We start from the raw sequence: 16,570 nt of genomic DNA, 5'->3' as shown, positions 1-16,570 counted from the left end.
ATTCTATGAGGCCACCATCACCCTGATACCGAAATGAGAAAAAGACAACAAAAAATAAGAAAACTACAGGTCAATATCACTGATTAACACAGATGCAAAAAGCCTCAACAAAATTTTAGCAAACAGAATTCAGTTCATTTCAGTTCAGTCACTCAGTCGCGTCCAACACTTTGCGACTCCATGGACTGCAGCACACCAGGGTTCCCTGTCTATCACCAGCTACCGGAGCTTGCTCAAACACATGCCCATTGAATCGGTGATACCATCAAATCATCTCATCCCCTGCCATCCCCTTCTCCTCCTGCCTTCAATCTTTCCCAACATCAGGGGCTTTTCAGATGAGTCTGTTCTTCACATCAGGTGGCCAAAGTATTGGAGTTTTAGCTTCAGCATCAGCTTTCCAATGAATATTCGGGACTGACATCCTTTAGGATGGACTCTCAAGAGTCTTCTCCAACACAACAGTTCAAAAGCATCAATTCTTTAGCACTCACCCTTCTTTAGAGTCCACCTCTCACATCCATACATGACTACTGGGAAAACCATAGCTTTGACTATATGCACCTTTGTTGGTAAAGTAATGTCTCTGCTTTTTAATATGCTGTCTAGGTTGGTCATGGCTTTTTTTCCCCCAAGGAGCAAGCATCTTTTAATTTCATGGCTGCAATCACCACCTACAGTGATTTTGGAGCCCCCAAAACTAAAGTCTCTAACTGTTTCCATTATTTCCCCATCTATTTACCATGAAGTGATGGGACCGGATACCATGATCTTAGTTTTCTGAGTGTTGAGTTTTAAGCCAACTTTTTTACTCTCCTCTTTCACTTTCATCAAGAGGCTTTTTAGTTCCTCTTCACTTTCTGCCATAAGGGTGGTGTCATCTGCATAGCTGAGGTTATTGATATTTCTCCCAGTAATCTTGATTCTAGCCTGTGCTTCATCCATCCCAGTGTATCTCATGATGCACTCTGCATATAAGTTAAATAAGCAGGGTGACAATATACAGCCCTGACGTACTTCTTTTCCAATCTGGAACCACTCTGTTGTTCAATGTCCAGTTCTCACTGTTGCTTCTTGACCTGCATACAGATTTCTCAGGAGGCAGGTCAGGTGGTCTGGCATTCCCATCTCCAAAAATTTTCCACAGTTGGTTGTGATCCACACAGTCAAAGGCTTTGGCATAGTCAATGAAGCAGAAGTACATGTTTTTCTGAAACTCTCTTGCTTTTTTGATGATCCAGCAGATGTTGACAATTCGATCTCTAGTTCCTCTGCCTTTTCTAAAACCAGCTTGCGCATCTGGAATTTCACGGTTCACGTACTGTTGAAGCCTGGCTTGGAGAATTTGGAGCATTACTTTGCTATCATGTGAGATGAGTGCCACCGTGCGGTAGTTTGGACATTCTTTGGCATTGCCTTTCTTTGGGATTGGAATGAAGACTGACCTTTTCCAGTCCTGTGGTCACTATTGAGTTTTCCAGATTTGCTGGTATATTGAGTGCAGCACTTTCACAGCATCATCCTTTAGGATTTGAAATAGCTCAACTGGAATTCTATCACCTCCACTAGCTTTGTTCGTAGTGATGCTCCCTAAGGCCCACTTGACTTTGCATTCCAGGATGTCTGGCTCTAGGTGAGTGATCACACCATGGTGGTTATCTGGGTCATTAAGATCTTTTTTGTATGGTTCTTCTGTGTATTCTTACTACCTTTTCTTAATACCATCTGCTTCTGTTAGGCCAATACCATTTCTGTCCTTTATTGAGCCCATCTTTGCATGCAATGTTCCCTTGGTATCTCGAACTTCAAGATATCTCTATTCCTTCCCATTCTATTGTTTCCCTCTATTTCGTTGCATTGATCACTGAGGAAGGCATTCTTATCTTTCCTTGCTATTTTTTTGAACTCTGCTTTCAAATGGGTATATCTTTCCCTTTCTCCTTTGCCTTTAGCTTCTCTTAAACAGAATTCAACAAAACTGAATTAGCTTACTGCTTTGAGAGAATTCCCAGTCCACTAAAATTGAGAAGATAGAGCTGAGAATCAAGGAGGACCAGAGCTGGTAGACATCAGAGGCCAGATATCCAAGAAGAAAAAGCTTTACAGAGAATCCCAGAAATGTGCAGAGGGTTTGCTTTTGAACATTCACCAGACCAGAGCTCAAGAAAGAGTGATCTAAAAGTATTACAGGGAAAAGGATTATACAATAGTTTTAGGCACACAGACCTCTGGAAATGGTACTTATTTCCATCATCTAGAGCAAAAAACTCATAATTAACAAGGCACTGCATTAAGTATAGATAAATCTTGCCTCAGTCATAGGGATTACTCAGCCTTAGAATAGGGTTTCTTAAACCTTGGCTGTACTGATGTTTACAACTGGACAATCCTGTGTTGTGTGGTACTGTCCCATGTACGGTAGGATGTTTAGCAACATTACTGTCCTGTACCTACTAGTAGCAATCCTTAGCCATCACAATAAGAAACTTCAAGTGACCTAATACAGAAGCAGTCTGAGACCCAATAGGAGGTGATGGATGTTGAGGCAAAGAACATATTTAAAGAAATAATAGCTGAAAACATTTCAAACATAATAAAAACCATAAATCCACAGCTCTAAGAAGTTAAACCCCAAGCACAATAAACATGAAAAGAAAACTAAAACTAAAAGCTGAAGCACAATAATCAATTGATCAAAATCAGCAATAAATAGGAAATCTCTAAGAGGAGACCGAATCAGGGGTGTGTGTCATGTGACACCCAGAGAATAAAAATTTAGGATATCAGATTTCACATCGAAATAGTGCAAGTGACAAGACAGTAGAGCAACATTTTCAGAGTACTAAAAGGCAAGAACCTGTCAACCTAGAATTACATACCTGGCAAAATTTTCTTTTAAAATGAAGGTGAAATAAAGACTTTTCAAGCATAAAAAAATGGAAAAAATTCATCATCAACAGACCAAAACACATGGAATGCTAAAAAATAGTTCTCAGACAGAAGGAAAAGCATACCAAGTGGAAATCTGATTCTAAGCAAAAGAAATGAAGAGCTCTTGAAATGGTAATGAACCATTACCATCTAGAATAGTAAAGTTAAATGAACATATATACATTTATTATTTAAATCTCTTTAAAAGATATTTGATGATTTCAACAAAAATGTTATAGTGTTTATCACATGTAAAAGTACAATATGGCTGTGTATGGTAAGTGAATAATGTATTAATAAAGCTGTTTTAGAAAATAAACACAAAATTATAAAATACAATGTGTTACAGTGATAGCATAAAGACTAGGAAGGATGAAACTGAAGTGTACTACTGCAAGGTTCTTATACCATGTGTGATGCCATACAGCATTATTTGAAGGCAGATTACAATGTTTTAAATATATATAACATCTGAAACAACTGCTAAAATAACAACAACAGAAAGTTAGAGATATTAAACCAACAATGGAGATAAAAATATTGGATTAACCCAAAAAAAGAGAAAAGAGAAAACAGGCATTAAAGAACAGATGGGACAAATACCAAGATGAAAAACTCAAATCTAACCATATCAATAATTATATTAAATGGGAATGGTATAGACATTCCAATCAAAAAGTAGATCTTGTTAGGATGGACAAAAAATAAGACTCAATAGCATGTTGCCTACAAGAGATCCACTTTAAAAATAAAGAGACAAATAGGTTACAAGTAAAAGAGTGGAAAAAGATATACCATACTATCAACAGTCAAAAGAAAGTTATATTGGTTATATTAATATCAGACAGAGTAGAACTGAGGACAAAGTATATTTTGAGGGATAAATATTTCAAAATGATAAATGAGTCAAATAATCAACCACATACATTTATGCCCCTAATAACAGAGTTTCAAAATATATGAAAAGAAATCAGAATTGCAAAGAGGAATACACAAATTTATAATGGTAGTAGAAGGAAGATCCTTGGAAAATCTCTATATTTAGGGAAAAAACACCACATTTCTAAACAATCCATGAGTCATATATGAAAGCCAAAAAGAAAGTAGAAAGTATTACTTTCTAATACTAACTAAACAAAATGAAAATGAAAACATGATATATCAAAATTTGTGAGAGACAGTCAAATGAATGCTTTGAGAAAATTTTATAGCACTAAATGTCTATATTAGAAGAGAAAAGTCTCAAATCAATAAATTATTCTTCCAAATGTGGCAGGGGGTGGAACAGAATGAAGGAAGAGGAATAAATGAGTGGAAAATGAAATACAAAGTAAACAGAAAAAAGAAAGTTAATAGTAAAGAACAGAAATAAAAACCAACCTGACCTTATATTTCCCATAAGAAATGTTAAGGGACAATGAAACAATGTCCACAAGGCACTTTGTTTCATAAAATATTACACCAAACAAGGTGTCATTCACATATAAAAACAACATGAAAATAAGCTCAAGAAGAGAGTTCTTAGTCTTTCATTGGTTGGGAAATGTTTAAAGAATGCAGCCAATTGAGGGACAAAGTAAACAATAAAGGAATGGAGTAAATGGGGTAAAGAAGTGGATGGTAAGCACTTAGATCATTTAAACATAGAAGAAGTCTGTAACTATTATGGTTACAGAACAAAATGTAAATTTTTAAACACTGAAAATATAAAATAAAAATAATTATAAAAAGCCAAGAGGGAAGATGAAATACAGCACTGATTTGCTGACTTTTCATAGCACATTAATATTGCTTGAAAAGAAAACACATGGTTTACAAAATTAATGGCTCCAATCTCATCTTTTTCATAAACCTTTCTTAAATATCACAGTCTTAGAGGGCAACTGTAACAATATTTCTTTTAATCAACAGATATGTCAATCTGATTCTAAGGTAAAGAGCAACTAAGGTTTATGTTTTCAAAAATCAATTAGCTACTAATATAACCAAGAATCCCTAAATATCTACTAAGAATTTGGTTTAAACATGGAAAAATTGAGTTTATATGCCATAAGTGGGACACTTTACACCAAAAGAGAATGCTGGTGTATGCATATTCTACTTCAATTTTTTATAAGACAAGTTTTTGCTTTCAATTGTAGATTCAATGCATTATGTGACAGAGAAAAGGATGAAAAGTTTTAAATTTTCTTAATGCTTCTGACCATTAATAATTCATGGAAGAGTGAGAAAAAGTTGAGTATGAGATTTAGATTATTTTGTGTAACGCAGACAGACATTTTACTTATGGAAATATGCTAGATATACTGAACCACTTCTTCAGATCAAGAATCTTTTAGATTTAAAAGAGCTCCCACAATTTCAACTTGCTGAACCTCCAAAGTTTACGATGATGATGTGAGATGACTATAAACCCCTACAGAACCTGAAAGTGTTAGAAAGCCCATCTGATTTCTTGAAATAAGTACAGATATATCTATCAACTCAATCTAAATTTGCAGTTTTCTCACTAAGATTAGACTGGATGCTCTGAACACAAAGGGAGTTAAATATTTAAAAGAACAGTTGAAAGTCTGTAGAAATAACATTACATTTCTGAAAAATATCACAGATTTTAATGAAGAATAATTATGTTCTTAGTTGTTAAGCAGAATAAATATTTGTTGAATGTTCACCAAGAATAAATAGCATTCCAAGTATCTGGTATGAATCTACTATTTCTAGAACTATTTAAATAGCCAATTCTGAACAAACTATAGATTTACCTGGCAGTGTGAAAGAGCATTCTTTTATGACATTGCTGAAATAGAAACTAAGTGATAACAGCTACAAACAGATGAATCAACTGCAATCTGTTTTGATACTTGTTTCTGGCTGAATACACCACACAAGTTTCAAAAGTAACTCAATTTTATTAATTTGACCAAAACTGATCACTCTACACTTTATAAAAAACTGTACTCAAACAACCAGTTAACACTATTGTAAAAATTCCATCTACCCAGAGTTGGCTAGATGTGTTATGGTGTATAATTGCTACAATTATTTGTTGGTTGCAAATGGGTCTATACTGCTACAAAAATTTCATTCATGCAAAATTGGCTAGATGTGTTATATGTGCATAATCATTAAAATTATGAGTTGTTTCGAAGTTAACTGATAACTTGAGGTCCAATTAATATATTGATGTACCAAGAATTATAACTGCCAGGGTAAAAATATTTTTGTATCATTATATGTTGTCAAATTTCAGTCAGTAAATATAGCATAAATAGCAACAAACTTTAAACCATGTGATCTTTGACCTTCAAATATAAGATGGTTTAAGATAATGCATAGACCCCCTTAGAGTTACACTACAAACACTTGCTACCAAGACATTAATGAAAAAATGAGACAATTTTGAGAAATAAAACAAAACAGAAGATAACCCATAAAATTTTTTAAATTTTGAGATTTTTTCTTACATACTAGCAGAAGACATAATGTGACTTTCCTCTATATAATCCTCTCAATGTAAGCATTTACTTGACAGCTATAAAGGGGACAGGATTTGCTATACAGAAGAATCAATACCAACCTTGTAAAGCCTACAGCAGAGCATATAAACATGCTGTAGGAGACATTAACACTAGACTGAAAGAAATAATTATATTTTCAATAAACATGTTCTTACTGGATAATCAAATTTTTACACATCTTACCAGCTGTTTCACAGCTCAGGTAGTAAATGGCAGCAGCTGTTATATCAAAACCATATATGCATATGAAGTACCTGTAATTTTTCAGAGGTATCTACTTATTTTTCATCAGTCACATTTAACTCATATTAAATAAAAATAAGATTTTCATAGGGTGATTAACTCAGGAGAATTTTTATTACAGTCTTATTTTAGAAATGAATTCTTAACCAATTATTTTTATGTCAGAAGACTTAATAATTGAAATTACATGCTGCCCTTATTCTGATATTTAACAGATTTGTCATGATCAATGTTTCTGAAATATTAAATTAAAAGGTGTCATGGTAATTACTATGGAATAAATAGTAATTAAGATTTTTTTAGGCAAATAAGCTCAAACTGTTTGCAGTGAACATTTATATTACTAATATTTTCCCACACAACGCATGCATCATTCATAAGTAGCCTATAAATACAACTGGCTAATTTCCAGAATTACTTCAAAGACCTTAAAATTTAATACAGAATTTGACACTTGGTTAAAAACACCTATATATAATGTATCCAAAAGGAGGTATATTTAAAGGTAAATAATTCAAATTATGTTACCACAGAATGATATTTCTGTTCTTTATTTGCAGTAGTGAACCCAAAATATGCTTTCAGATGGGTATATAATTTGCAGGATGAGACAATTATTTTTAAATGTACATCAACAAACTATAATTTATAGTAAAAAATGTACCAGAAATTTGAATTAGTCAAATACTTACTGCTATATAATAAACTCTTGCTTTGTCTACCAATATCCAGTTTTTCTCCATATCAAGATGTTTTTCCTTTTTGTAACAATTGGCAGCAGCAAGATTAGCTACAAGGGATCTAAAACAACAACAAAAGGTAAGTAGGCGTTTACTTACAGTCACACCTGTCCTGCAATTATACAGTTAACTATTTTTGCAGCTTTTGTTTTCATTTTAATTCTTCTTTTCTAATTTTTTTAACACCAAAAACATTTTGAAGTATAGCCAATTAACAATGTTGGGACAGTTTCAGGTGAACTGAAGGGACTCTGCCAAACATATACATGTATCCATTCTCCTCCAAAACCCCCTCCTATCCAGCCTGACACATAACATTGAGCAGAGTTTCATGTGCTATGTAATAGGTTTGTGTTAATCATCCATTTTAAATACAGCAGTATATATATGACCTTTCCAAAGTCCTTAACTATTCCTGGACTATCCCATGGAACCCCCAGCAACCGTGAGTTCATTTTGTAAGTCTGTGAGTCTCTTTCTGTTTTTTAAGTAAATTCATTTGTATCATTTCTTTTTAGATTACACATATAAGGGATGTCATATGATATTTCTTCTTCTCTATCTGAAATACTTCACTCAGTATGATTTTCATAATTCTTAATTCTTCAAACGGCTGTACATTGATTTTACTAATGTTAATTTTGTTTTAAAAATTTTGTAAGACATCTTGGTTACCTTGATAAAAACACAGACATTAATCTAAATATTATCTGGTTATTTTGAGAAACTAGCATTTAAGCTTCCTTTTGCTACTAAAATGATAAAATTATCTACTTTCTATATTTTAATAGTTCAAAATGCAGGTAAGAAATAGCTACTATTTAGTTATACAGAAAAAATATATATGCAACTAAAATATTCAGTTTTCAAGTATCAACAGAAAATTCATTGATATTTAATGCTTTAAAAGCCAAAAATGAGATTAATTCTGCAAAACACACATATATATGTAGACCATATTTACTATGAGAAATTAATTTGCAATTCATTACATTTTATGCACTTTGATAGATTAAAATTATAACTTTTTATAGTTGAAAACTCCCTGTGCTGGTCCAGTTTTGCAGCTGAAAAATCTAACCACAATACTACACTTAAAATCTTGCTGCCAAGTATCACATACAACTTTTTATTATTGTCCAACAATTAAACTTAACACAATAATTATTTACATTACAGACAAAAATACTTTTCCTTTTCCTACTGATCCAGAAACAAGAAAAAACAACTTGCCAATTTTTCCAACTTTTTCTGGTAACAGTTGTGATTAAAAAAAAAAAAACCATATAACATGGTTAGATTCTCTCTTGAAAAAATAAATCAATTATCTTCAAAAACATATTTCTACTCACCCATATGCCAACTGAATGACTAACTGAAAGATACATTCTGTTTATGTTTAATTGGATTAATGAAAATAAGCATGATATGCATCAATACACAGATATATAAAATAACTATATTACAAATTAAGAATTACCACTCAATCTATAAAATACATTTTAGTAATCATGACTCCTGCAAAATTTTGGCGTAAAATGGTTACTAAATAAAACCAAATACTTTTAGTATGAGCTACTAAATTCTATTCCAATAAAAAAACTACTCTTCGATAGAAAACTAAATAGTTCCTCCAAAAGAAAATACAGGTATTCTTACTATCCAAGTGTACCTGGTTCAGAGTTTGGAGAAAAAGAACCTGGTTAAGAAAAATATTGCCTTAATCTGAGTTTGGTATAGTAGAAGTAAGAGTTTCTAGTTCTATTTAAAAGTTTTTCCAAATTTATTAAGTTCTACAATTTAGAAAATGAGTTAGATAGTAAAGGTTTCCCTCAGTTTCTGACTTTCAATATTGCCTAAATAATACTGATAATGCAATTCATATGAGTATATAAATTAAGCTGCTGACATCTGGAAAACCTAGGATTATCATAAATGCTCTTTAAAATAACAACATACAAAAACAATTTAGCAATTTTACCACTGCGTTTGGTAAAAAAAGGCAGAAGTTGATCCATTTCTCCCTAATAGGAAATCTCGGCACCTGCCTACTAAAGGTGATTTTAGAAAAACTGAAAAGAGGAAAGGTCTAATTAAGTATATCTCAATATCTGAACAATTGATGGTTTTATTTATTACAAATACTATTTTTTTTGTGTGTAGGAGAACTTTACTACTTTCCTGTAACTTTATTTTTAAAAATGGGTTTGGTACCATAACTATTTCTGAAAGTTTTATTTTAGCTATTTCATGACTACTGTCTAGAATATCGTCAAGTTTTTAATACATATCTGCGAAGTCAAAAGTGTGCAAAAATAAATGAGGTAAAAAGAAGGATTGGAGCAAGGCGAGGAGAGATAAGGTAGGAAATAAGGAAAAGAAGACAAGAGGCAAGAAAGAAGAAAAAGGGAGACAGGAAATGGGGGCGGACATACAGCATTTCTAGCTATAAGGTATATAAAGTATCGAGTGAACTGTTATTTTAAAAGAGATCATCTTTGCAGATTCTAACAATAACAAAAAAAATCATTTTTTTCTTTTTCAATGGAGAAAAAAGGCCCGTGCTGATAAGCAACATGGTAATGTTGATGCTAGCAAAGCATGAATGTATTGAAGATATACCCCCATATAACTGCAAAAGGCACAGAAGAAAGCAATGCATGGCAGGCTATGACAGCATTCAAATTCATAGAAAGAAAAATCTTCTGATAAGCAAAGCTGTTTAGAAATGTAATGGCTTGTTTCTTGAGTAGTACACTACCCATGACTGAAGTTGTTTAGTATGAACAGATAACTATTTGCCAGAACTGCTTTAGATGATGTAATCCATAAGAGACTGGATATAATGTAATATTTGATATGTGATAAAATACATAAAATATATTTTATATACATTAAAATATATATGTGCAAATATTTATTTTAACATCTCAATCTCAGGATATGTTGAAAAGGACATTCTTCTTAATGTCAGTTTGGCAAGAGCCTAGCTCTAAAACATTGAATAAAATGTGCTCCATTCTTAACTCTAATTCTCTGGTGGCTCAGCTGGTAAAGAATCTTGCCTGCAATGCAGGAGACCCAGGTTAAATTCCTGGGTCAGGTAGATTTCCCTGGAGAAGGAAATGGCAACCCACTCTAGTATTCTTGCCTGGAGAATTCCATGGACAGAGGAGCCTGGTGGGCTATAGTCCGTGGGGTCTCAAAGAGTTGGACACAACTGATCAACTAACATACACACACATAAAAAGCATAGGCAAGAACACATGATCTCCAAATTTTCATTTCATTATGCTTCATGGAGACAACAAAAGGCTCAAGAAAGGAAAAAAAAACTTAAGGAAAAGTGATATAAGGAAGAAGGGTTTATTAAATATTAAAACCAGGGATGGGGAATACGTGTAACTCTATGGCTGATTCATATTAATGTATGACAAAACCCACTGGAAAAATAAATAAATAAATAAATATTAAAACCAACTATAAACATGAAGTCTATATTCCAAACTCAGATTTGAATTCAGATTTTACAAGCGGTTAAACAGTCAATTAGTACAGAGCATGCCTTCAGAGAACACTGACCTGTTGCCACCAGTGATGCATGCAGCACAAGTTCCTGTTGGCTGCTCATTCTGTTCATAGTAATGAGCATCCACATGGGCTTCAGCAGCTTTTTTCTTCAGGATCTCCCCAAATTTATCTATCCCAATGCATCCAAAAAATGTTGCTGCTTTGTGCGGCTGCTGAATCATCCACTGAAAAATGGGAACATAAATAATTTTAATGGATCAGAAAAATGGAACACACAGTTCAGTATTCTGCCATGGATGGTGGCATAAAAGGGTTTCTTTGTGAGCAGCTGTTGCTGTTATGAATGGAATTCTATTCCTGTATCACCACTTATGATAACAAATTTGATATAACAACTAGAGAAAATATTAATATACTTCTTTCAAGGAAAGAAAGAGAGTAGAGCGATTGATTAAGAACTCAGAATCAAAGTCATATAGAACCTTAGATCACTAATTAGTTTTAATACAGAAAAATAATACCAAGTCCAATAGAAGTAGTGAAGCACTGTCATTAAAAGTCCAGAATCTATAATGAATACCGTGTGGGTTCAAATCTTGCCTTTGCCACTAATTATCTGAATAAGTGTAAGAGTATGTCACTTAATATTTCTATGCCTCACTGTCCTCATCTATAAATGGCAAATAATTATATCTCATAAGGTTGATGGGGATTAAACTAAGTAATTTAATGTATATATATTGCTGGACAAGGTACACAGCACATAGTAAATGATGTATATAGCTGTGATTGTCTCTATTATATATGTAATTTATATGTGTGTGTGTATACATATATATACACAAATATATATGCTAAACTATGTTCAGATCAAGTAAGCTGCTTTAAAGACAACTTACTTATTCAGAACTAAAGAGTATTAAAAATTCTAATTCACTAGTTTCATAAACTTTATTTTATTTGCTATAAAGACAATGTCTTTTAAAATGCATACTTTCTCTTGACTGGTTATCTTTTCTAATTAGGCTCAAACTTCTGAGGTTTTTAACACTTGTATTAGTTACAACAGTCATTTTGTTACTGTAAACATTTATTATGTTTCTATTACTTTTTAGCAAACTATTCAATATACAAAGTCAAGATGTCAAAATCATACCATATTCCCAAATATTTGAGAAGAAAAGAAATGCATGTATCAATATATTTAGTGTTAAAAGGATGAGGAAAGTATAAAAAGATAATGAAAATAAATCTGTAAGATAAAGACACATTAAATGTCTGATGATTTAGCAGTCTAATTCTACATTTAGGGATTTACCCTGAAGATACATGTCCACAAATACAAAATACAAATACAAAATACACATACAAATACAAAATACTTATGCTTAAGTATTCTTTGAGACATTATTTGTTATGAAAAATTATTGGGGAAAAAATGTCCTTCCACAGAAGGCTGGGTTAATAAAATATAATAAATCCAATCAATTAAATATAAAAATTAAAAAAAAATACAAGCAAACCTATTTGAAATACAACAAATATTTAAATGCAATGTTTAATCCTTACTGGATGTTGGATTGAGAATAAAATCAAACAGTTATCAAATTATTAGAATAATCACTGAAATTGGAATACGTATAATATATCAGAAAACAGTATTGCATAAATTTCTCAAGTAGAGCATACGAAATGGTTCAGAATAAGGAAGCAAAAGCAAAAATGCTAAAAGTTGGTATATCTATAAAATAGGTACAGAGAAGTTCCTTTTACTTCTCTTTATACTTTTCTGTGAAAAATCATGACAGCATATTAAAAAGCCGAGACATCGCTTTGTTAACAAAGGTCCTAACAGTCAAAGGTATGGTTTTTTGAGGAGTCATGTAGGGATGTGAGAGCTGGACCATGAAGAAGGCTGTGTGACAAAAAATTTATGCTTTCAAACTGCGCTGCTAGAAAAGATTCTTGAGGGGCCCATGGATTCCAAGGAGATCAAACCAGTCAATCCTAAAGAAAATCAATGCTGAATATTAACTGGAAAGACTGATGCTGAAACTGAAGGTTGATACTTTGGCCACCTGATGGGAAGAGCTGAGTCACTGGAAAAGACCTGATGCTGGGAAAGACTGAAGGCAAAAGAAGGGTGCAGCAGAGAATAAGATGGTTAGATAGCATCACTGACTCAATGGACATGAATTTTCGAAAACTCTGGGATATAGTGAAGGACGGGGGAGCTTGGAATGCAACAGTCCATGAGGTCGCAAAGAGCTGAATATGACTTAGTAACTCAACAACAACAAATATTTTTCTGTGAGTTAGAAAATTTTCAAACTTAAAGGAAGGGACAAAGATATGACTAAATCAGTTGTTGAATTTAAAAATAATAATAATTTAAAATTAACTTATTCAAACTTTGATGATATCAATTTATTAAAATAAGTCAACATCATGGAGCATTTTAATATCTTAAAATGCATCAATAGCCATACCTAATAGATTTTAAATCCTTTAAACCACTCTTAGGTAAATTATAAATTTAACAACAGAAAATATCTGCTATTTTTTAAAATTTACTTTTACTCATGTAGAAGCATGACTGAATGATCAACCATGTCTGCTTTAGGTAGTGAGATAAAAAAAGGGAAAGTCAATAGCAAATTTTACTATGATCATTTAAATAACTTAAAATGTCATGAAAACATCAATGATAGTAATTGCAATGTAATTCAGCCTAATTATAATCAAATTTCATATGTTAAAAACTGTAGTCTGAAAAAAAGGGCTATATCAACTCACTATGAAGGTTAAATCTGATTTATAATTCTTCCCTAATCACAATTTAAATAAATTGAAATGCTTCCATTACAAATCAATATTACTTGAACCTTCAAAACAAAAAGAATGGACAAATAATAGAACTATTTGGCAGGTTATATTATGATTCCACTATTGAATATTTCACCATAGGAAACTGGCTAACATTCTGGCAATATCTGATATCAACATACTGACAAAGAAAAGAACTTTACTCTTAGATCAGTTATTTCCACTTAAAAGTTAGCCAATCTAAAATGAGAGTTTATGGGCATACACACTGAGGAAACTAGATCTGAAAGAGACACGTGCACCCCAATGTTCATCGCAGCACTGTTTATAATAGCCAGGACATGGAAGCAACCTAGATGCCCATCAGCAGACAAATGGATAAGGAAGCTGTGGTACATATACACCATGGAATATTACTCAGCCATTAAGAATTCATTTGAATCAGTTCTAATGAGATGGATGAAACTGGAGCCCATTATACAGAGTGAAGTAAGCCAGAAAGATAAAAACCATTACAGTATACTAACACATATATATGGAATTTAGAAAGATGGTAATGATAACCCTATATGCAAAACAGAAAAAGAGACACAGATGTACAGAACAGACTTTTGGACTCTGTGGGAGAAGGCGAGGGTGGGATGTTTTGAGAGAACAGCATCAAAACATGTATATTATCTAGGGTGAAACAGATCACCAGCCCAGGTTGGGTGCATGAGACAAGTGCTCGGGCCTGGTGCACTGGGAAGACCCAGAGGGATCAGGTAGAGAGGGAGGTGGGAGGGGGGATCGGGATGGGGAACACATGTAAATCCATGGCTGATTCATGTCAATGTACGGCAAAAACCACTACAATATTGTAAAGTAATTAGCCTCCAACTAATAAAAATAAATGAAAAAATAAATAAATAAAATAAGTTTAGTAAGCCAAAGTAGACACACAAAAGAAACAGAAGCCATATTCACTGTTTCAAAGTATTTAGTAAACTATCTGAATAAGTCAAGATGTTATAATCAAGGAAGTTGGAAAAGATTAAAAAAATCAATTCTTACACATTTAATACATGTGTACTAGAGAATAAAATGATGAAAATAACAGTCTCTAAAACAAAGTCAAAATCATTACATTCTCAGAGATTCTAGAAGAGATTCAACCTTCAGTCATAACTTGCTTTATATTACTGCTTTTTTAAAGGCAGAATAAACTGCCCCAATTTTTGTTCCTGTAAGTGTAGTACATCATTAAACACATATTTAACTTCCAATCTAGCTCTGAGGGAGAAGCAGGGTTCAGAATTACCCTTGTGCTATAAGTAACTAAAAAGAAAATCAAAAGGGAAAAACTACAGAATTTTCAAACACTGGCCAACAGGAAGAACTAGACTGTAATCTTTGATAGAAAAGACACAAGGTAAGCCCTGACATCATGTAGCCTCTCTGCCAGTAAGCAATTTACAGACTATGGAGAAGGGAGGAAGAAGACAAACACAACCTGGCATTCTCACTGAAATGAGCGGACAGAGCTAAGTGCTGAAGGAGAGTCAAGAGACTAGAAATTTTGCAAAAGAGTTTCAAAGAGGAATGAGTTGAAATCCATGTAGAATAACTACTGAGGCTTTGGCTGGGGACAAATCTATGCGTGTTTAAGGAATATCTGAGATCACAAAGAATCTCATATAAATGCTTTAGGATTAAAAAGTGACTTTATCAAGGTCTCAGGAGTCAACTCAGTTCAGTTCACTCAGTCGTGTACGACTCCTTGTGACCCCATGGACTGCAGCATGCCAGGCTTCCCTATCCATCACGAACTCCCAGAGCTTACTCAAGGGTGGTGTCACCTGCTTATCTGAGGTTATTGATATTTCTCCCGGCAATCTTGATTCCAACTTGTGTTTCATCCAGTCCGGCACTTCTCAAGAAGTACTCTACATATAAGTTAAGTAAGCAGGGAGGCAATATACGGTCTTGACGTACTCCTTTCCCAATTTGGAACCACTCTGTTGTTCCATGTCCAGTTCTAACTGTTGCTTCTTGGCCTACATACAGATTTCTCAGGAGGCAGGTAAGGTGGTCTGGTATTCCCATCTCTTGAAGAATTTTCCACAGTTTATTGTGATTCAAACAGTCAAAGGCTTTGTTGTGGTCAATAAAGAAGAAGTAGATGTCTTTCTGGAACTCTCTTACTTTTTCGATGATCCAGGGGATGTTGGCAATTTGATCTCTGGTTCCTCTGCTGTTTCTAAATCCAGCTTGAATATCTATCTGGAAGTTCACAATTCACATACTGTTGAAGCCTGGTTTGGAGAAGCCTGACTCAGGGTCAAGATCATTATAAAAAAAAAATCTAATGCGATTCTACATACTACCAAGGAAAAGCTGAAATTTCAAATTAAGAAAACAATGTCATCTACAATAACATCAAAAAATGAAACATACTGGGATAAATTTAAGAAAATGTGCAAAATCTGTATAGAGAACACTATATATGTTTGCTAAGAGGGAAAAATATCTACATAAATAGAGAGCTTTATACTATGTGTACAGATTAGGAAAAAATATGTACACACACACACACACATACATACATTTTTGGCCATGCTGTGTGATTTGTAGGGTCTTAGTTCCCTGATCATAGACTGAATATGGTCACTCAGCAGTGAAGGCATCGAATCCTACCACTGGACTGCCAGGGAATTCCCCAAAACTCAATACTTGTTAAAAACATAATTCTCCATTAATTGCTTTAGAGAGCCATTGCAAATCCTAATCAAAATCTCA

The 16,570-nt window shown here is 33.3% G+C and overlaps 1 protein-coding gene across 4 annotated transcripts in view; it reads right to left on the bottom strand.

Moving 5' to 3' along the window:
* Positions 1-16,570, bottom strand: part of ADK (adenosine kinase) — a 536,060-nt gene that overhangs the window by 277,200 nt on the left and 242,290 nt on the right. For all 4 annotated transcript variants that reach the window (XM_065922664.1, XM_065922661.1, XM_065922663.1 and 1 more), the window contains 2 exons: positions 11,018-11,190; positions 7,388-7,496 (listed from right to left, as the gene is read on the bottom strand). In XM_065922664.1, coding sequence (XP_065778736.1) covers positions 7,388-7,496; positions 11,018-11,190 — 282 coding nt within the window. The remainder of the gene's footprint in view (positions 1-7,387; positions 7,497-11,017; positions 11,191-16,570) is intronic.

This window comes from Muntiacus reevesi, chromosome 2 (assembly GCF_963930625.1).
Source record: "Muntiacus reevesi chromosome 2, mMunRee1.1, whole genome shotgun sequence".
Lineage (NCBI taxonomy): Eukaryota > Metazoa > Chordata > Mammalia > Artiodactyla > Cervidae > Muntiacus > Muntiacus reevesi.
Note: the sequence above shows the minus strand (reverse complement) of the source record. Positions and strands in the feature narration are given on the sequence as shown.